Raw genomic sequence first — 24,697 nt, forward strand, 5'->3', positions numbered from 1 at the left:
ACTAAGAGGTGATACCTTCAGCATGCCCTACTAACATGCATCACACTTGCTAATAAAGGTCAGTGATAAATTTAAAATAATAAACGATAGAGAAGTCGTTTATTATACGATATACCATTTAAAGCATAGATATTTCACTATCGTTCATGAATTACACTTTTGTTTTCTGCATTCAGTTATTATTAGTTTAACCTTTTGACGTGGTAATGGAAAGGAGTGATTTAATATAATGTTGTATGTAAATTCGAAATAGTATATAAAATAGTTAGAAAATGTACAAAATATTAATCATGTATTTGATAAAGATGAAACTGTTGAATACATAATGTAATATTGGTCAATCTTCTGCAATAGAAATTCTTTCATAATATAAACGATTCTATAAACGCTTCCAAGGCTGTTATCAATTGTAGAATCTTAGATTTTCATAGTAATGGAATAAAACAGCTTGTATCTCGTTTGGAAAGCTGTATAAATTGCCATGGTCTTTACTTCAATTAGATGAGCTTGTTTCGAGCAAGAGTATACAATTTTAAATATCATTGTTAATAAATATGTTTTATTTTCGAACAATGTATGATATCAGATTCTCCATTTTTTGTCATCTATGATAAATAATATTTAATGTATGATATATGTAATGTACATAATATATAATATATAGTATATGATACATGATATATAATATCTGATATGCTTAATATATAATATTAAATATTTAACATTTGATGTATAATATTTAATACATAAAATTTAATATATTTAATATACAATGTTTAATATTTAGTATTTAATATGTAATATATTATATATTTTACATTTTATACCTAATGTTTGAAATATAATATTTAATGTGTCATGTTTCATATGTGCAATGTACAATATACCATATATATATTGCTATACTACTTCTTATATATTACTTCTAATACCTATGTTATAATCACAAATTTTCCTTGAATTATATTCGCATCAGTTATATATTTGACGTATTACAGTTGATGTATGTCATTATTTCACTGGAAGAAAAAAAGAAAAAATATGAAACGAGACGAATAGATTAAAAAATGTAGATAAACAATTTTTTATAAGATAGAAAAACACGATTTATGTGGTTTTCATATTACTCTGACGCTGTTCTAACAAATCAAAGTGACATTTATGGAAGTTTTTTGTTTAATTGGTTCACGATTACACTGTCAAAGAGAAACTATGCATAGCAATAGTCCTGAATTTAAAAGTAAATTTGGAGTTATGCAGTTATTATTTACTCAGTTTACTGTTTTCATCTGACAGTGACATGGATTCATTACATGAATTTCCACCTTTTCAAGCAATTTTATTACCTCGATGATACGTACCTAACAGGAAAAAACAGGAAAATATTTATATTTTTAAGATAAAAGATTCTATTTTAGAAATAATATGGTTGCAGATATATTAATATATGTATATTTCATGGGAATTTATATTTGATTAAATTGTTTACAAAAATGGTTTTCTTGTACCATTGAAACAAGAAAATTAATTAAATTAATTAAATATATATGGTTTTTTGAAAATAAGTTTAGTAGACATGATCATGAGAAGTTTCCTAATAATTACTTAAAGGTAATTACATTAATGGCTAATAACTTGAAAATGAAAATATTTGTGACTTTCAAGAAGTGTCATTTAGTATATAAGTATTATATTTATATACTTAAATTATACTTATATAAGTATTCAAACAAGCAAATGTGATAAGTAAAAAGGTATAAATTATATACTAGATTTATAAACTTATATACTAAATTGTATAGTATACAAAATTATGTACTATTACATAGTAAAAGTAACATAAAAATGATCAAATCTGTGATTAAAATAATGAAAATTGTTAAAATTATTGAAGCTATTGAAATTATCATTGAAATATTTAAAATTTCCAATATTATTAGCACAGTTATTAGAATTGTCAAAATTAATATTAAAATTATCAATATTGTTATCGAAATGATTAAAATTGTCAAAGTTGTCATTAAAATTATTAGTGTTCAATCTAATTATTCATTTTTTCTTTTTACTGAAATACCTCGATTCGATTTCCTTTTTATCTATGCAGTTCATTTATTTATTCGACCAACTTCCTTCATATTACATTTACACGTAATCATATTTTACGTCACGTTATAATTACAAAATTTGCAATGATTCAATTTCGAAATGATTTGAAAATGAAATACATTATTTGAGATACATTAAAAACAAGACGTATGAGACATTTTTACCATAAAATGAAGAAGCAATAGGATTAACGACTTTACCTAAATTAAAGTGTCAGATTTTAGAAGAATTATATGACAATGACTAAGAAATGTTTAGAATTATATAACTAAGTTTTGTTATTTACAATAACTATAGCTATATAGTAATTAAAGTTATCGTTTAAATGATACTTAAATTAAATGCATTAAATTTAAATTATATTCATTTAATTTTATTTAATCAATTCAATTATTCTATTAATTATCTATTTATTACTTGTTGTGATTCAAAAATTTTATTAAGCACGTTGAATATATTCTTTCATAAATATTTCTGTGTGGCTAGAAATAAAAAATAAATGTAAATTAATAAAAATTATACCAATATAATGATTCGTATTTGTAACATACTATTATACTAATATAAAAATGTGGAATTGAAAAGTGGAAAATTTCTTTTGAGTGAAAGATTATTTATACGTATTTATTAATTATAAAAAAATTCAAGAATTCTCAATTTGTTTATTTGCTTTTTGTTCTATGATTTTGTTTTGGAATTTTTTCGACATGGTATTAAGTAATACATGGTACAAAACGGATATTAGCAAGATAACGTAGTAACGAAGAAACCGAAGTATATAATTGTGTTGCAATTAAGTCATAAAATCTAGAAAAAGAAAGTTGGAAAAATGAGAAAAAGTAAAATATTACTACCGGAAATCTCAGGTTTAGATCGTGTTCTTCTCTTTATCTGCGATTAATTAAAGTTTGCACGATAAAAGGTATTATTGTTAATAATTTCATGAAAACATAAAACGAATTCATTCCCAGAAAAGAAAACGATAAATAATTGGAACGTTGAACTCTGCACGTATGTTACTTTCATAAAACATCTGACCGTACCTCAATTACTTACCAAATAATCCCACTTTTAATAAAAAATTATCTCACTATATTTTGGTTTTGGAAGCTATACAGATTAGTTTTCTAATTATCTGAAATTTTACATTTCATGTTAATTCTAGTTTCGCTAGAATTTTATTCCTTCCGGTATCAAATTTTATTCCAGTATAAACCAAATTTCTATTAATGTTGAACTACGTAAATTTAAAATAAATTAAATTATTATCGTCTAATCTTTAAAATTATATATTTATTCATATATTACTCTTTCTTACTATTTCAATGATTGTTAACTATTTTTCCAGTAATTTTGACTAATAATTCTAGTTTTCTGGAATTTTATTTTTCCAATTATTTTAGGTTCAGATAATGTAATTTTTTTTTCAATAATCCTAGTTTTCTAATAATTTCTATAATATTTCTATATAAATTGTGATTTAAAATAAAATAAATTATTATAATTTAACATTTAGGGTTATACATGGTATTAAAATTATATCTATGTATGTATACATTCTTTTTCTTAGTATTTCATGATTTAATTTTAAATCCATTCTGTTCTCTATTTATATCTGTACTCTACGAATATTCTTTTTTTTGTAATATATGAGCCATTCACAGCACAAATTGATTAACTCCACTTTTTGAAAAATCTTAAATTTAAGTGTCAAAGCACTTGGTATAGTCATAACTTTTTATATTTAAGATTTTTTTTAATAAGTGGAATTATTTTTACTTTTATTACTTTTATTTCATTTTTATTTTTAATAAAAAGATGGAGTTAATCAATTTGTGCAGTGAACGACTCATATCATCTAATTGTTGCTTACTAACATATGTTTATATATATTTATAATGTATATTTATAATGAATATGTATGTCATCATTGAATAATTTTAATCTAACCTTTAGAAACTAATTTTTGACCACGTGACCCTCGCATTTTAATAACAAAAATCAAAATAACAGAAAACAAATTGGTTCATTGTATTTTCTACTTGGTAACAAACAGCTTTTGTTTAAAGCATCTTTCCATAGAATAAACAGTTAATAGGTAGTTACGAGCGGTGAAATTAAATAACTCACCCTGTATGTATATTTTTATTATGTTACCTTTAATGTATTACATTTTTAAACCAATTTTATTACACTATAAAAACTTTGATTTATGTACTAAGTAAACAAACTCGTAAAAGCTCTCATGATCTTGATGATCATGAACTCATAAGAATCTCTTACTCTAATGACCTTTATAAAAACACCAAAGTAAACCTAACAAGAAAGGTTCTTTTATGACATCTTTTCTTCGAAATCATTCAAATCGTGTCGTGAATATTTTTCATATCATTAAAATCAGATTTAGCATCCTGCAAAGTGTAACTAATTATACTATACGTACGCGATAATGATATACCGGGTATCCCAGTAACGGTAGTACAACCGTAAGGGGAGTGATTCTACATATAGAAACGAATTGAAAATTGAAAAAAAATAAATAAATAAAATTTTTTTATTCGGAGCTTCGTTTTTGAGAAAGTCGATTTTGAATATTTACCGAGTTGATGTGCACTTAGCTATGGTTTATATAAGTAGACCATCAATGCATGAGTATCGGTGGTACAATCGAGGAGGGTGTGATTTTAGATAAAGAGTGTTATAAGAATTATACTTAACACTAGGTTTACGGACGCTATCTGTATACCTATTTCTAAGGACATCTGTTAAATTAACAAGTAAAGGAAAGCACGTACCTTTTTTTTAACGATTAGTTTAATTTAAAAACAATTATATATTATATATTATATTAATAGTCTTAACCCTTTGCACTCGAGAGGTGCCCTTCGGTCACCATTTGATAAAATTTCAAAGCTCGATATTAATTAACATATCAAATTTAAAATAATGTAACAGTGCGCGAGGTATCGAAATTAAATAATTCTACGTGTTAATTATTATACGATTTCTTATTTAGTGTTCAGAAAAATATCATTAGCTTTATAGCAGAAAATTTTTTATCTCGCACCCTTCTTTAGCCAAAAAATCGTCGAGCGCAAAGGGTTAATATAAGTTAACTAAATCTGTTACCATCGTATAATTGGAGCAACCCTTCCGTCAAATTGAAGGATTCCGTAAATTTAGTGTTAATTAAAGACCAACATTAATTTTCTTAAGAGTACCCTAATATTATAAATCTTTTTATTATTAAATTTTTTCTTTTAATTTATACGTATTATTTTTATTGCTCACATATTTTTATTATACATAAAAATAAAATATTCGAAACAAGTTATTTTGATTCACATGCTTGTTCCAATATCAGTATTTTTATTATTTATTATTTTTATTATTTATCAATATTTTTATTATTAAATTTTTATATATTATTTCTATCATACACGATATTTTTATATATCATATTACACTGTTATAAATGTTTATAAATAAACAAAACAGTTATTAACATAAGCTCGTTTAGTCGGAAAACCCTGTGCATGGTTAAATTTTCGTTGCAATTTTTACCTTCCTTTCAACCTGAAAATCGAAGAAATAAAAGAGAAACCTAGTTGTTAATAGTAGTGTCTCTATTCCGTGAATAATTAAGAATTTCAACTCGAGTAATTTATCCGTCAGGCATAGAAGGTCGCGATTACTTTCTGGGGCACGTATCTTTATAACGCGGTGTGCATTAATAATTACGTATAGGAAACGTTAAATAAAGACGAGAGTACAGAAGCATCTTGTTTGTCTTTGTTTCAGCTCTTTCCACGGCCGCAGAGGATGTGGGAGATGGAATTCAAGGGCACGATAATGACACCGGTAAGTAGAGTTGACAAGTTCAGGCTATTTTCCATAAATTCAATTTATATTACATAAGAAATACACCGAGTGTATTACAAAGAATATCACGCTTTCATCTCGCGACTTTATCGTCCAAGCTATTACCTCGAATCAAGGTCGGTTTACTTCTAGTCAGCACGTTATTCCTCTACGTAATATATGGAATTAGGAAGTTCCATACTCCCACTTCACGAAGTTACCTTGAACGGTGATCTCCATTCTTCTAAATACAATCGTGCATGCTTGCTCCTTATAAACTCGTATCATTGAAAAGCTGTATGAAAGTACAATTCTTATGTAATATATGCATGTGTATTTGTTTCTACGTGTACATATCTTTTGTACTTATTTCTCAGCTTTTTTTCAATTTTCGATTGCTTATGTATATTGCACAGGGGGGATATGAAAGCACGAAAAATGTAAAAAGTGTTATAATATAAACTATAATGCGTAATTATAAACATATTGATAAATATAATAATATTATTACGTGTAATTATAGTACTATTATTGCAATTAAAGTATAATATATTTTTATAATAATTTTCGTGCAATGTGCTATTCATAAGAAATACATATTTATGTATTTATAAGAATTAAGTAGTTATATTTATAAGAAATATTAAAAATACAGAAAAATATATAAGAAAATATAGAATATAGAAAAATATACATTCTACGTTTTTTATATTATTTTTTCTTTTTTTTGTACTTTTACATAACCTTCAATTTCGTTATTCAATTATATATTACGTAACGAGAACATCTAATAAATAATATAGATCGTAATATATAAAAAAATTTTTGAGACACATAGAAAGATATATAAGAAAATATAGAATATAGAAAAATATACATTCTACATTTCGTACATTATTTTTCTTGTACTTTTACATAACCTTCAATTTCGTTATTCAGTTATATATAACGTAACGAGAACACCTAATAAATAATATAGATCATAATATATGAAAAAAATTGTCGAGACACATAGAAAGATATATAAGAAAATATAGAATATAGAAAAATATACATTCTGCATTTTTTATATTATTTCTTTTGTACTTTTACATAACCTTCAATTTCGTTATTCAATTATATATTACGTAACGAGAACACCTAATAAATAATACAGATCGTAATATATAAAAAAAATTTTGGAGACACATGAGATCCAGTTATGTCTTTATTTTGACTGTTCTTAAATCACTTGAGCTAAATCAGCTACCTGTGAAAATTATCGATAGAAAAAATAAAAAATAAGAATGATCAAGTACGTTTATGAACACTGTTAATCTAGCTAATCTAGTTATTTGCGACCAATCTTATATTGGGATTAGTTGATGCGAATTTTATAATTAGTTCGATTTATCTTCTTTCTTGAATAACACGTAATTTAATTCAACTTACAATCTCGAGATTGAATTCGAAAACCAATCGAACTTTTCGGAATTCATGATCGAAGGTTGGTGACCCTGTGTACCAGCATTTTTACGCAAGCGCGTAATTTAAACATAGTAGAATGACAATTTTTATTATAAAGAATAGCACGAATAATGTAAAAATAGAAGTTGAAATTCGTGTATTTGCGTTTGTTTAAATACAGTAATACATTTGTCGTGAAAATTAATAAGCTTTTTGTAGAAAATTCCGCTTGGAAACAACAACTGATTTATTTCTGTTGACTATACCTAGACATAGCGTGCACCTGCCAGACGTAACCTAGACCTAGCCTATACTGTTAATGTGTATCTCGCTTATGCTTAGTCATACCTAACCTAGAACCGACTAATCTGTCAGTTCGGAAGAAACCTAGCCTCTTACGATCACACGAGTGACCTCACACGCGTTGCAAGTCATTACATTTATTTGCAATACCACTTGTGTACACTTTCGTCTATATTATAGGTTATGTGATAGTAATTCATTCTAAACGGACAGTTGTCACTCGATTCTACTAACTTATCTAAAACTATCGATTTGCAATGTGTATCTAATTATTTAGATATGCATAAATAGAAATAATTACACGTGTAATTAGAGAATTATATAACGAAACCATTAATGGGAGAATTATATATTAAATAGTTAAAAATAACGAATTGGATAATAATATATAATATATAATATAGTTACTTCATAATATAGTTATAATACAATATATCATATATAATACGACTACATGACACAATATAATACCATACACAGAATATACTGTGTACACTGTACTGTATTATATATCATACTATACTGTATATAATATCATACTACATATAATACAGTACAATGTACACAGTATATTCTGTGTATTGTATTATATTGTGTCATATAGTCGTATTATATATTGTATATTGTATTATAACTATATAATAGTAAGATATAAAATTACGTTTCTGCCTTCATAAAAGTTAACATTAATTTTGCCAAAACTTAGAGAAATGAGTCATTTTGTATCTGTAGTATGATATATAATATACTGTGTACACTGTACTGTATTATATGTAGTATGATATTATATACAGTATAGTATGATATATAATACAGTACAATGTACACAGTATATTCTGTGTATTGTATTATATTGTGTCATGTAGTCGTATTATATATTGTATATTGTGTTATACCTATATAATAGTTAGATATTATAAAATTACGTTCCTGCCTTCATAAAAGTTAACATTAATTTCGCCAAAACTTAGAGAAATGTGTCATTTTATCTTGCTTGATAATTACTACCATGTTGAAACAAATAATTAAAATTCCCAAATGTTTATTTTATTTTGCACTTTTTTTCAGTAGTGTATATTTTAATACTTCTATCAAAAACTACAGTTTAAATAATTAAATTCACATTGACTATTCATACGTAATAAAAATTCAGAAGAATTGAAATATTATTCTTTAACATTAGGTTTACGGACGCTATCTGTATACCTATTTCAAAGTATACCTATCAAATTGATAGGTAAAGGAAACCACGTGCCTTATTTTTTAACGATTAGTTTAATTTAAAAACAATTATATGTTATATTAACAGTCTTGATATAAGTTAACTAAATCTGTTACATCGTATAATTGGAGCAACCTTTCTGTCAAATTCATGGGTTCCATAAATCTAGTGTCAAATACAATTTCTTAAAGTACAATTCTTTTATATATGAGCTGTTCACTGTACAAATCGATTAACTCCACTTTTAGAAAAATCTTAAATTTAAGTGTCAAAGCACTTGGTATAGTCATAATTACATTATTTTATTACATTTCTCCACTTTTTGTTTTATGAAATTAATCAATTTGTACAGTGAACAGCTTATATGTTGATGCGATTATGACAAACTTCATCTGTACTTTCGTACCACACTCCTTTCTCTGATAACCAAAGTTTTATTACAAAATACATCAGAATCTGTTAAATATTCAATAATATTATTTAATTATCCAAACAAACATCTGATTAAATAAAATACACGATATAATATTTTTTGAAATTATTCTTTTGAAAGGGGTGTGAGCATTCTCTTCACTGTCCAATCTCTCACTGGTCAAAAGTCTGAAAAATTGTTCACAATTATAAAAGATCGATGGAGAATATCATGGAACGATTTCTTGGCGATTTCGTGGCCACAATCTGTAACCTCTAGACGTTTCGATTGTCGAAATAATCTGTCTTCTCGAGGTGGCAGATACCCTATTGTTTCTTGATCCACGTTGGAACTAGTGATCGATATTCCTCGTACGCTTAATCCATCTCTCGTTACGGTTTCCAGTGAATTCCATACAAATCTTATCTGTAATGTCCAATTTGTTGGCCGTACTTTGATTTCGAATCATGGACTTTAGATGCGATATATCTTTTACGTTTGAAGAAAAGGTTAATCGATAATAAGAAAATTCTTGTTTATCTTGCTCTCCTCCGGCCTGATAATTTATGATACGTCGGAAGAGATTGTGCTTGTTTTTATATTACTTTGTCCATATCTGCTAGCATTTCTTACGTGCCATTCCAATCGGTTTTCATCGGGAATTCGTGAAGGGCTACACACTTTTAAGCGGTTACACTTGCCTTACACATACGGTCCAGGGTCGACTAGTCCAGTTCCACGAGTGAACGGCGATTAATACATATTGGTGTATTTATTCTCTAGAGTTTTCGATTGATGCATTCGATTGGCTAAACTTCGCGAGATACGCCATTTAGACCACGGTCATGCGATTGGGAATAATCGACCGATGAGATTCGTTCGTTGTCTTCTTGCGTGCATGCATATGTATGTGTGTGACTGTACGCGCGTGTTCGCAGAGATACACTTATTGCATCGCAATGGTGTGTTGGTGTGTTAGTTGTATTAAGAATGGGATGTTAATATCGATGATATTCGAAGGAACATATGTTTGTTGCGAAATGGATTGGGTATTTAGCTTAGCCTTTGTGAAAATTAATTTGTTTCTGTATTCAATCCGATTCGTATGGGATGTTTGAATGGTTAATGAGTATTACGAAGGTCGTACTTAGTTTAAGTATGATTACGAGTATTTGCGAGTGGCATCAGAGTATTCTTCCAAATTGTATTTTCTCTATTTACATCTGTTGATATGGGGCTTGCTATGTGGATTGACAGAGTATTAAAAATTGAAAGTTATTTGTAATTATTTTTTATTTGTATATTACAGATTTTTGAATTTACGTTTGTTAGTAATGTGGATTGACAGAGTATTAAAAATTGAAAGTTATTTGCAATTATTTTGTTACTTGTATGTTACTGATTTTTGAATTTACGTTTGTTAGTAATGTAGATTGACAGAGTATTAAAAATTGAAAGTTATTTGTAATTATTTTTTATTTGTATGTTACTGATTTTTGAATTTTCGTTTGTTAGTAATGTGGATTGACAGAGTATTAAAAATTGAAAGTTATTTGTAATTATTTTGTTACTGGTATGTTACTGATCTTTGAATTTACATTTATTAGTAATGTAGATTGACAGAGTATTAAAATTTGAAAGTTATTTGTAATTATTTTTTTATTTGTATGTTACTGATCTTTGAATTTACATTTATTAGTAATGTAGATTGACAGAGTATTGAAACTAAAAAATTATTCGCAATTTTGTTACTCGTACGTTACTATTTTCCTAATTTACATTTGTTAATGTATAGTTTAACTATATCGATCGACAGAGCATTAAAAAATTAAGAGCTAGTCATAATTATTTTGTTATTTGAATACTACTATTTTCTCAATTTACTTTACGTCTCATAGTATACGATTTTCTATATAAATTGGCGTAATATTAAAAAATGAAAATTATTCTTAATTATTTTGTTACTCGTGTGTTACTATTTTTCTAATTTATCATTCGTTAGTATGTGATTTGATATGTAAATTGACGGAGTATAAAAAATAACTACTTTTATTATCTATTTTTCATATAATTATTTTATTATTTATATATTAGTATTGAGAATGTTAAGTACCAATAACATTATCTTCTAGAAAATGTTTATCTCTCTTTCCATATCATTTCTATACCGAATGAATCACGAGTTTTTTTCGAAAACAATATACTTTATTTATGACTTTGCACGTCGAGATTAGTAATAAATAAAATTCGGACTTCCGTTCTTCTAAAATACAACGAGATAGAATAATCTTATTTGCTATATTCTTCACAGAGCACCACCTTCATACTTTTGAAGGCCTTAGGTGCTACATCGTTATGAAATCTTAAAAGAATAAGACTGTTTCACTTATCAAAGTGATATCAAATTCGTATACATTTTTTTCCTTTTTTAATTTATCGCAAATAAAAATCGACATTTTTTTAGTTTATTTTAGTAAAATAAAAGCGTTATAAAATAAATCGGTACAGATTTAAATAAAAAACAAAATTAATCATTAAAAGCTTTTTTCTAACTTTTATTTTTGGATATGTTGATTTTTAGATAATTGTAATTAGTATCGGTCTCTTATTAAATCCCAAAACTTCATAAATTTCATTTTTCTGTTTCCAACGACTCCTTGTTTTTATATTACAAATATAACAATATAGTATAATATATTTGATATTTAAATTTTTAATTTTAATTTATATTTATATTTGATATTTAATTTTTATTTATATTCGATATTTCAATTTTTAATTTTATTTCGTAACTATAACAGGAAGCTAATTTTATACTTTCACTTACGGAGAGTAAGGTTATAAATTATATTTGCATGAAAAATAAAATGTATGCTTGTGTCATAGTATATTTTACGCGAAATGCTGCACTAAATCTTTGAGCGATACATATCTTTAAGATAAAAGAAAATAGTGATGATAATAATAATATAATTATATAAAAAGAAGGGAAAGATAAGAAAACTACAAGAAAAACGATTTTACTTTTATTTTTATAATTTATCATTTTTGTGGTATAAATAAATCACACGTTCTTTTTTACTTTTGATTTTTCTTTGCGTCGAGCTAATGTTCGGGAGATCTTAAGACATTCCTTACGTATGTAATGAATGAAACTTTTAGGTGGGTCACCATATTCGATGCATCTCGATACATGTATTGAGCAAGTCGTTTGACATTGGAAAATTATTGACCAAATGGTCGCCTGACGCGGCACGTTGCAGTAAGTCAAAATATTTGCGGTTAAGTTTTTGAGGAAACTGTACATTTGTAACCTATGGTTCACAACAAATATTTTTTCTTCGCGACGAGTTAAATAAGATGCGATGAAAAAATAACGTTACCTTGAAAATCATATTCAAGGACAATTTTGAGACTATCTTTTGTAACTAATCTTCACCGATCTAATGATATAGAACTTAAATGGCCGTGACAATTGATTTTCACACACTCTGTGCTATAGTCGAACGTTTATTCTTCGAACTTAAACTCTTATTATCTTATTATCTTTATTTTATCTTATTATCTTTCTTTCTTAATTAATAATAATCTTTTATTAACGTGCAATAAATGCCCAAATTTTCCACTATTATATTATTTTCTCACGCGTTTTTTTTTTTTTTTTTAAGAGAAATCCTAATATACACTATTATATTATCCAACAAAAAATTTGTTATTAAAAATAATTGTCGTTACAGTTTTAAATATGCTTTTTATAGTATTTATACATGAATTTGTATAATAGCAATTTAATAATAATATAGAAGCAACGTGAACTATTATATATGATATTATTTATAAATGTGTTCACGTGATCATATATTTTTTTAAATATTATACATGTAAATCATCTGATTTACCTAGAAATATGACAAAAGGAATTTTTTCTTATTTGATATGAGAAACGGAAGAAAGATATATTATTTAAAAATTGATATTTATCAAGTGACCAATCTTTCATGTCATTCTTCGTATGAAAATAACTTTGTAATTCACTGACTAATATTTCTATTAGCTATAGTTATATCTCTGTTTCAATATGTTTTCGGTGCCGCTTCTGTGTCCCTAACTGAAAGTACAAATTTCAAAAATAGTCCGCACACAAAGTAGAAAACAACATACGAGTATTCTGATTCCTTCTAATTTGTATCAATAACTTTCGTAAATAACTGGTGTATGCCAAAAGTATTTGAAGGTTGGTAAGTGAAATATCCGAAAATAGATGTCTCAGGAGTGCCATTTTGAATAATAATGGAACAATAATCGAAATGATAGTCTAAAGAAAAAGAACACTATCTATCAATTTTTGTTAATTTATAGCTGTTTTTTCATATTCTTTTCTGCTGGAAAGGAATATTTTATTATAAGATATATAATATTTACAAATTACTATTATAAGATATAAAAAGAGAAAGAGAACATTAGATTCCAGGATTTATATAAGAATAGTGATAAATCTATATAAAAGATCAATAGCATAAATACTGATACGATAAATAATAGTTTTTAAACATTCAAGATGATGGCATAATATACAGGGTGTCCCCAAAAAATGTATACACACTTTGCCTGATTATAAAAACAGTGTATATTTAGATGGATTACAGATTATGGTGTATATATATATTTATATATTTAAAATATGTTTACGTTTTTTAAAGTCTAGTCTAAAATCAGCCATTATTTTAAATGGGTTGTACCTAGAAAAGAAAAAATAAATTAGAAAGAATAAGGTATTAAAGTGTGTATACGTTTTTTTGGGACACCCGGTATTAATATTAATGATATACTAATAATAATGTAGTAATATAATAAATATAATAACAATAATTAACTTTTGAATTACATAATAATTAATAATATATCTTATATGATAATATTATAAAATATAATTTCAAAATAAATAAATATATATATAATCTTATATTAATAACAATACTGTAAAATATAATCTCAAGATAAAGTAAATAAGTATACATGTATACATATGCCATAATGTACCAACAATAATAAAATAATAACTATGCAATAATTATAATAATAAAAATTAATTATAAAATTATCTAATATATCTGTATTATATGATAATATAAAATTTACATTTTCGTTAATACTACTTTCATGTGATTATATTCATATGATTGTATCTACATACAATATTAGGTTATTCGGAAAGTAATTTCGTACAAAAAAATAAAATATTAAATAAAAAATAAAATATTTATTCGCTATAAGAAAATCGTCTTTCATTTTCATAAAAAAAAAGACGAAATTACTTTCTGAAAAATCTAATATTATTATTACTTTTCCCTGTGATCTTCAATTAATATTCTTATCTAATAACAATAAATATATTTTAACAAATTCTAAACTCGAATTTATCAAATAAATTAGTATAAAAAGACTGCAAAAAATAAATGTTTTATTAATATTAGAATTTAACACGAACAATTAGAAATAAAACAATATCACGTTCATAAGTCTTCCTGTCATTCTTCTTATCATTTAACATTTTATTAAATTTTTAATTCATGCAATGTTTTAATTCATTTATGAGGAAAGAAAATGACACGAGGAATTAACAACTCGTTTTTAAATTTACGTACATTAATATGCGTAACCTGGTATGTTTCCTCAAGTCACGTGCCCCTAATAAGGCACGTAAATATCCTAATATAATAATGCCGGTGAAGATACGAGTTTAGTTACATTTTTCACTGACATGATTACATAGTATACACGCGATAAAGAAAGGAATCGTTTTTTCTACCTGAATGAAAGTTAAAGATATCTGATCTTGTCAGATACGATTTTGTACATCATTCTGTTTTCTTCCGCAAAAATACAACGCTACACTTTGTTCTAATGCCAGCTGAAAACCTACCCTTGTATCAGGTTATTCGTTCTGGGAATATGTATTTTCCCGCGTAAAGTATTATGAAACAGAATATTTGCAAAATTTGTAAAAATTAACAATAAATTTTCGTGCATGCATTAATATCCGATAATGCTTAAATTTTTGATTGAGAGCTGCTTTGCATTTTTCGATGAAGAGCACTTAGTACAGCTATAATATCGTATTGTTATTCTTTGCACTTCAAATTTTTGTCAATTTTTTTTTCAATAATTCTTTTTTATTCTACCTATTTTATTTTAGACGTGCTTTGAAAGGTAGTCATTTCATAGGATACAATTGACAGATATTTTTATGGTTAATTACGTGGATTATATCATTGAAATTTTACATACACATGGTATTTGTGGAATTTTAGTTTATGTAAGAATGAAATTGAAGCCGAATAACATTCAAGAAAGGATCTGATATTGTATCATATACAGGGTGTCCCAACAACGGTAGTACAATCGGGAAGGGGGTGATTCTACGTGAAAAAACGAATAAGAAAGAGAGAATAAAATTTTTTTATTCTAAACTTCGTTTTCGAAAAAATTGACATTGAATACACACCGAGCGTGCGTGTACTTTGTTATGGCTTATATGAATAGACCATCAATACACAAATATCGCTGGTATAATCGTAAAGGGGTGATTCTATATGAAAAAACAAATCGAAAATAAAGAATACAATTTTTTTATTTGAAACTTCGTTTTCGAGAAAATCGACTTTGAATATTCACTGAGTACGCGTGCACTTAACTGGCTAAGGCCGATGGGACTATTAGTGTATCAGCGTACTCGGTGAATATTCAAATTCGATTTTCTCGAAAACGAAGCTTCGAATAAAAAAATTGTATTCTTTATTTTCAATTTGTTTTTTCATGTAAAATCACCCCCTCCTCGGTTGTACCACCAATGCTGGTGTATCGATGGTCCATACATCTCAGCCATAGCTAAGTAAATGCACGTGTACTCGGTGAATATTCAAAATCGATTTTCTCGAAAACGAAGCTTCGAATGAAAAAATTTTATTCTTTATTTTCGATTTGTTTTTCCATTTAGAATCACTCTCTTCCCAGTTGTAGTCCCGTTGCTGGGACACCCTCTATAAGTATACTCGATAAATATTCCAAATGGCTCCCTTTCTTTTGTGCGCTATTTACTATCGTTCATAATTGTAGTTAAAAGTTTTTGTCAATTTATTGTAATAGTTGCTGTCATTAAGTTAGAAACAAATTTATTTTTTCTTTTTTATTTTTCATTTCATATTTGCAATTGATTTTACTGGGCTAATCCCTGAATATGTCGAGTGTGTTTTTGTATAGGTGTGAATGATATGTAATGGCACGTAAAACTGTAAGATGTAAAATAAATTAAAAATAATGTCTGTTATTTTCTTGTACACCTAGTAGTTTATAAATTTTAATTGTTTATCGTGAAAGGATATTTATATACTATGGATGAATTCTTTGAATATTCTTGACATGTTTAAATTCCATAAGTGAATTGTTGATACACTTATACATATGTGACTATTTAGAGAAATTATTTCAACTCTTTTTTTAATCTGTTTCATAGATAAGATTTTTAAAAATAATAAAACAATTTTATAGAGTTTCATACTTATGAATGACGATTTTATTATTGGAATATTACTTTTTGAATGTTAATTAAATTTGTCATATCATTCAGTACCTTCTTTTATTATACCTATTAAACGATAAAAGTAATGATAAATTTTGTTATGTATAATTTGAATTATTATTTTAAAAAATTCTTAGTGACGTTCTTATATAAGTATTTATTCATTTAGAAGATTTGTGACACTACGATAACAGTACATTATATAATAAATAAGCAGGTGTACGATTATTTTCTAGTGGCATTGTATACATATCTAATCTAGCATGGAATTCACAATGTCTTTGAAATTTGTCCTTTATTAGATTTTTAGATTCCTTGCTTCATTATCTCTTTGAGAAAATTCAATTCAGTATCTTTGTAATATGTATCGGTATGAAGAATACTCGTATGAAATATCATGTCAAGGAATCTCGTGTATTTTTCTACAATTTTTTAGAAAAAGAGATTTAATATAGAAATACAATGATTACAAAAGATGATGTGCTATTGAAACAAAAACATAAGAAAAATGTTCCTTTTTTCACTTATTTATTATATATTGTATAGTAAGCAATTTTGAAGAAAAATATTTTTCTGTGAGTATATTACCTATGTTTTTGTATTATTTATTACATATATGTATTTATCATTGTAATATTTATTTATATATAAGTATAAGTATAAATAAATATTTATAAAATTGTATAAATATAAATAATATTAATAGATATCAAAATATTTAATAAATTAATAAATATTTTAATTTTTAACGGATCAATACTATTTTTAATTAGTTAATTCTAGAAATAACGATGGTTCTTTAGTAATAACTAGATCTGACTGAAAAAAGTATTTATCTCCTAAATTGTATTCATTTTGTGGGTGGAATGAACAATAATATCTAAGACCTTTTTAACGAGTAACACACAAAGTGTATTTTAAGTTAAAATATTTAAATAATAAACTATTTGAAATGATAAATTGGTGCACTCTTAGAAGTTTCTTCTCTCCCGCTCACTCTTAATAACATTTATTACATTTACGTGTTCACTCTTCGATACTTCTGAGACAATAGTTTCATTCTGGCACATTCTTCAAACATTTTTTGAATCATCATTCACATTAGATGGCACTTGATCACATTATATTTATATCACATATTGCACAATTATAGACAAATGAGTTTCATTCATTCAACTTCACTCACACTTACACACACGAAATCAACACTCACAACTTTTCACCAGATAAAACTAGATCTTCTTGAATCAAGCTAATCATAACTATTTTTGTAGTTAAAAATGTATTAGAAAATAAAAAAAAGGAAGAGATAAAAGCTAAATAATTTCAAATGCCACAGCAGAAAATCTTGTAATAACAACAAAGATGTTTGATATCACTTGATACAATGAACTTGTTTGCTATTCGGAAACAATTCAGAGTTAGTTAAATTAACCACTTAGGATAAACACCCTAGCACTGGGCCTGACGTTGAACCTAAGCACTTAAATCGAAAGAAATTGTGTTTAAGTGGATAATCCATACCCTAAATAAGTTCAAATTGCTTCTGAGTATTTTGTGTAGCTAGTTTTGACTAGTTACATTGGTTATAAATTGATTTTATCGAATTTCAAGTTTTCTTGGTAACAATGATTATTATTTTCTCCTAATTACAAATAGCTTTAACAACAACAAAAAGTTAACTTATATGTTATAGATGTTACCAAAATTATTAATGATATTATTAATACGTATTAATAATATTATTATAAAATTATTAATAATATTATTAATATGTGTCTGTTATTAACTTTCCCTAGTTACAACTAGTGTTAACCAACAAAAAAGACTATATACACATATGTATGTATAATAATTTATATTATATTATATAATTATTAAAAATTGAAATTAATTCTGGTGTCACGAGTGTAATAAAACCAGTTTTGACTAGTTACATTGGATATTATTGAACTTCAGGTTCTACCGATAAACAGTCTATTATTAATTTCTCCTAGTTATAACTAGTTTTACCTGAAAACAGATTTTAATTTTCAAGAAAATTAACCGAAAGATTTTCATGCTAGATATTAGCAAGTTGTTATTATCAAGTTTAGTTATATCTGGTATTAACTACTTAAAATTAGTACTGATAATAAGGCTTTGATAGAACTAGTTTCGACTAGTCACAGTTTTTGACTTGTTAACCTGTATATAACACATATATAACTGATCATCGTCTTTCTTTATTTAATCAAACACTTGCTGCTATTACACAAAATTCTGCTGTCTCATAGTATAAACTTACGTTGTTGTTACATTTACATTTACATTACAGTACATTACATTACAGTTACATTTATTACAGAAAATTATTTGTGAAAGAAAAATACTATATAATTGGAAATGCATCATAAAATTTGAATTGCAATCATTCTAATTACAAACATCGCATTGATGAATTAAATTATTCATTAGTTAGAATTACACAGTGCTACTTTGCTTATCAACAATGTTACTGATTAATTAAAATAAACAATTTCCAGGGTATTCGTTAATTGGCTCATACATTAGAATAAAAAAGTTCTTCTCTATTAATTAATTGGAATCAAGAAAATTTTAATTCATTCGTCGATTTAGTTGCAAATTGAATGCGATCTACGCATTTATCAGAAAAAATAGATTAAAGCAAATCTTATATCTCCAGAAAAAATTATATTACTTAACCGAATGCTAATAAGAATTAATATTCAGTACAGGTAACCTTCCTATGGCACGGTAAATAAGTTCCTAGAAAATGTCGTGTTGTGTGAAACCGCGTTGTATGAGACCCAGAGCCAGTACGAAAAGGGGGGTTACGTTTCGAAAACTTACTAAAAAACAAATTTTTTTTTAATTCTACATAAACAACTTAATTTTTATTAAAAATATAAACGTACGTACAACACAAAGCAAAACAAAAACAAAAATATTATTTTAATTTAACGCAATTTTAATTTAATAAATTTATTCGTCATCAGTGCTCATATAGAAGTACAATGTTGTACAAAGGTTTTTGCAATTTTCTTATCGTGTTACAACGAAATCGTGTTATAGGATGCCGTGTTGTAAGAGGGTTCCCGCAATTTATGAATCGTGTTATAGGATGCCGTGTTATAGGAGGGCTACCTGTACTTCAATATCTCGAAAATGAAAATAAGCGATATATGACATTTTTTCCTGTAATTACGGTTATTACGACTTGTAACCTCCCGATGCAAGCTGTATTTAACCCTTTGCACTCGAGAGGCGCCCTTCAGTCGTCGTTTGATAAAATTTCGAAAATCGATGTTCATTAACCGTTTGAGTCCCCAGCAGCGCGATCGCGCTCAACTTTGCCGATGCATGTACGCCACATAGTACCAACAAGCGCTATTGCGACGATTGGGATATTTCGACATAAAATTAAACAAGCACTATCGCGCCGTTTGGACTTCTTCGCACTCGATTAACCCTTTCACTACGGCGGACTTTGAAACGCACCGATCGTACCACACGGGTAGGAATTCATTTACAATGTCCGCCGAGAACGGCAAAATTTTTGCTAGAGATGCGCCCTCCGTGTTAGAAAAGTAAACTGTGTTGAGCGCTTATATGCGCCCTCCGTGTCAGAAAAGTAAACTGTGTTGAGCGCTTATATGCGCCTTCCGTGTCACAAAAGCAAAATTTCTGAGCGTGTATATGCGCCCACAGTAGCCAAGGGGTTAAGGCAAGCGTTATCGCGCTGTTCAGGGTTTTTCGATCGTGTTCTTCCGAAAGTCTCATGCGCTGCTTGGGACTCAAACGGTTGATTTTACCGACCGGAGGCCTATTAATAGGCTTTTGGTCGCCGATGCTTACCGACCGATAGCCTATTTTTAGGCTTTTTGGTACATTGCTCAGTTGCGTTAGTTGCGTTGCTTTGTAAGCTCCCACATTGTTGAGACCCTAGGACCGCAATGTCCCAGGTCAAGTGGAGGACTATTTTATGTCCTTAGTGTCTGTTTTTTTTACAAATTTATCTGAGCATACGAAACGCGCAGATACTTCCGTATGTCAAATGTGAGATAATGTAACGGTGTGCAAGGTATCGAAATCAAATAATTCTACGTGTTAATTATTATACGATTTCTTATTTACTACTTAAAAAGATATCGTCAGCTTCATAGCAGAAAATCTTTGAACTCCTACTCTTCTTTGGCCAAAAGATCGTCGTGTGCAAAGGGTTAAAAATTCGACAGATACACTTTCTTCTCTTCAACTATGAATCGTTTCAGATAATTGAATTTTACGTCTCAAATGCATCAATATCTAAAGTATTGTTAAAATTAATTTCCTGCAAAAGGAAGATTGTTATTAAAAATATTTATTATACATTTTTGACCTTCATCGATACATATGCCTAATTTTCACCGCGAGTGCTTGGATCAGAGGATTCTCATCACCCGTTTTAAAAATTTGGAAACTGCTTTGCCAATGTTATATTCATGCGTTTGTTGTATACTGCAATCACATCGATTTTTACTTTTACTTTGAAGCTCAGTATTTCTAATTATTACTGTTACCTAGTGTGCAATAGCAGCAATGGTTTATTGCGAATATCTTGAAAGTTAGAACAGACAGATAATTTCTTCGAAGTAAAATGTTGTTCAAAATCTTTTCAATTCTTTCAGCGTTTCAGTAATAACGTATTCTAATAGGCAAAAGTAAGACCCACAGCCTCTTTTGATATTATAATTAATATTATAAAAAATTATCGGAATTATTATAATACAAAAAAAAGTTCACCGGTTCTATAAAAGTAAACCAGAAATAGTTGAATATATTTTTACTTCTTTGAAAAATTAATAAAATTGATAAAGGTAGATTTTTATGCACATTTTTTAATTCGTATTCACCCTTTGCGCTGGACAATTTTTTGGCTAAAAAAGGGTACGAGTTGAAAAATTTTCTGCTATAAAGCTGAGGATATTTTTTGAGCAGTAAATAAGAAATCGTATAATAATTAACATGTACAATTATGTAATTTCGATATCTTGCACACTGTTACATTATTTTAAATTTGATATATTAATTAAGCTAATGTTAAATAAAATTAAGCTAATGGCGACTGAAGGGCGCCTCTCGAGTGCAAAGGGTTAAACTCATTTTTTCGAAAACAGAGCCTTAAATTTTTATCTCGATCTATTTTTGTGTAGAATCATCTTGTACTTGATCGATTATAATATGACTATTGAGACACCCGGTACATATCAGTTGTGATTATGCTATAAATCATTAATCATTATTTTATATTAATCAATTAATATTGATCAATTGTATTTATTCTATTTTCAATTAACCAGCTGAACAATTACGGAATTTCAAGTATTTTTAAATTTCTAGATATTCTCAAAAAAAGTATTTTTCAAAAAGAAACATTGTTTTTTCTTGGGTTTGATCAAAGAAAAATTGGAGGATTTTGTAATTTATAGTTATTTGGTATTTCAAAACCTATCCTACTCTCGTGTCCATATAGACTTATATTTATGCTCGGCTTAGTTTCTCTAATATACAGGGTGTCCAATATGTTTGTATATAAATGCTGAGTAAAAATAAGACTAAAGTATAACGTAAATAAAAATATTTATATTTCATAATTACTCGATAACTACTTCCTTGAGAAGTTGTGACAAAAATTTAGAACGTGACGTAAATTCTACGAAAAATTTCGTATTTACTGTTTCCGTATCGAGGAGTAGTTCACGTTTATCGATATGTCTGATATCAACGTGCTGTTGAATTTGTTGTAGATTTTATTTCGCTGTAATTTTGTCTAAATTCTTTGTATGCGATATGTAGGAGATACAAAAACAGTAAACACACCTTATATCAATAGATAACATAAACATTATCTCGTTTTGTAGCATTATCATATCTTTGTGTTTCACATTTTTATTGTGAGCTTTTAATAAAGTATTCGCGGATTTTTTTATTAATTTGGATGTTAATTTTACTTGAAGAACACATGCGAAATTTGTATGGAAAAATGTGAGACACCCTATATACCTTGCCACAAAAGTAAAATGTTTTGGAGATGGCCATTGATGTTAATTATGGTTAAGGAAATTTCAGACAGGTACTATAATGTTTTATATTATTATCTTGAAATTCTTAATAAATTTTAACTATTGCAAAATGCAGACAGTTTCAAGTTGTTTTTTAGCCTAATCGGTTGTACACTTAATAGTTGTGAATGGATACACGTTAACGTCTTTTTTACTCACAAAAGTCAGTAAAATTGTTCGAAGGTGTTATTTCCTATTATATACATAGTCTATTTCGCTAGGTGTTATTTAATAGTTATTTAATAGTACTAGTATATTTATAGTGCATTTTTAATAATTACATTATTAAAAATAATTAATAAATGAACAAAAAATTTATAATTGAAAATAGTCACAATATTAGAAATAGCTTATTAATTATAGTCCTAATATGTTAAAGCACATATTTAATATGGTATAGCGTAGTGTAATTGTAATACGAAACTGAATTCTTATAAGTTAACTTTTAAATTGACATTTTATGCTAATATTCTTTTTCTTTGTTTACTATTGTCTTAATGCGGCAATTGCTCACCTACAAGTATTATAATTATATTTGTCAACTTGTTACATTATTACGTTATTTCAATTAGAAGAAGAAATATAATTTAATAATTTAAATTAGAGAAGAAATATTTCATAGCTTGTAACATTCGATACAATTCTGTTTGACTCTGTTTTAATCCATGTATCCTGGTAATTTGAGTAATCTACTTAAATCGCAATAAGTACATTTATCAAGGTCATTATGTCATATCTTATTATATGGATTATCGTATTATACGTATATGGAAGGTAGACAAAGACATTGTCATATAGATCAGCAGTTTGTATTATATGATGTAAAGTATCGCATCAGACTAAAATTCCTTGCAGCTTAAAACGCATTAGTTTTAATTACGATGCTAATCAAAAACGTGTCTCTGTTACAGTATCTCCTTAGGTTGTGTTTAGTATGATCGTTAAAATCACTGAAGTTAGCGAATGTGAATAAATTTGTCCTCTATTCTAACGCAGGTTAGTCAGTGAGCAAGTTATCCCCCACCTTCTAATATCCGATCTAATCGAGATACTGGTTCGCTTCCTTGCCACTAGGTGGCTACATAGATGCAACATTGTTATCGATGCACAGTAACTTCCACCGCGACTTCGCCTGACACTCGTATACGTATACCGTGGCATATTAAACATGGTGTCCATATAAACAGTACGTTCAAAATTCTTCTAAACAAAAAGTTACTCGTGGCACGTAATTCTTGAGGAATTGGTATCTGTGTATGGATAGGAATGCAATGAATCATCAATCGATCATTAAGTGGTTTAAAATATTCGAAAATGGGTGTCAGAAGATTAATGATGATCACCGAGAAGAAAGATACTGTTTAAGGGAGGTATCAAGGGGGTATCGCGTCGATCCCTTGATCTTCCTGGTCGCGTGGTCTCCGCCCGAAATATTTCGTCTTCGCGGTTGTAAGTCGCGAAGATATCCCGATGTGGATGGACGGTTCGACGCGACACGGTATCTCGTCGACTTAACGAGGAGATACGAAAATCGTCTCGTGTTATAAGAGACCTGTCGCCTCTGATGTTTCGTTCGGAACTCGTTGGAAAGACACGATGTCGTTGAGCGCTCGTTCGGAAGTCGTTGCAAGGAACCGATGTCCTTGCGTGTTCGATTGGAAGTC

The 24,697-nt window shown here is 27.6% G+C and overlaps 1 protein-coding gene across 8 annotated transcripts in view; it reads left to right on the forward strand.

The window, feature by feature from the left end:
* LOC108550091 (uncharacterized) overlaps nt 1–24,697 on the forward strand; it is a 195,278-nt gene that overhangs the window by 78,547 nt on the left and 92,034 nt on the right. For 7 of the 8 annotated variants that reach the window (XM_017903715.1, XM_017903716.1, XM_017903717.1 and 4 more), the window contains one exon: nt 5,908–5,967. The exons of the other annotated variant lie outside the window; for it this stretch is intronic. In XM_017903715.1, the coding sequence (XP_017759204.1) occupies nt 5,908–5,967 (60 nt within the window). The remainder of the gene's footprint in view (nt 1–5,907; nt 5,968–24,697) is intronic. 8 annotated transcript variants of the gene reach the window in all.

Source organism: Eufriesea mexicana, unplaced genomic scaffold, assembly GCF_001483705.2.
Source record: "Eufriesea mexicana isolate 0111107269 unplaced genomic scaffold, ASM148370v2 scaffold2467, whole genome shotgun sequence".
NCBI classification, from domain to species: domain Eukaryota; kingdom Metazoa; phylum Arthropoda; class Insecta; order Hymenoptera; family Apidae; genus Eufriesea; species Eufriesea mexicana.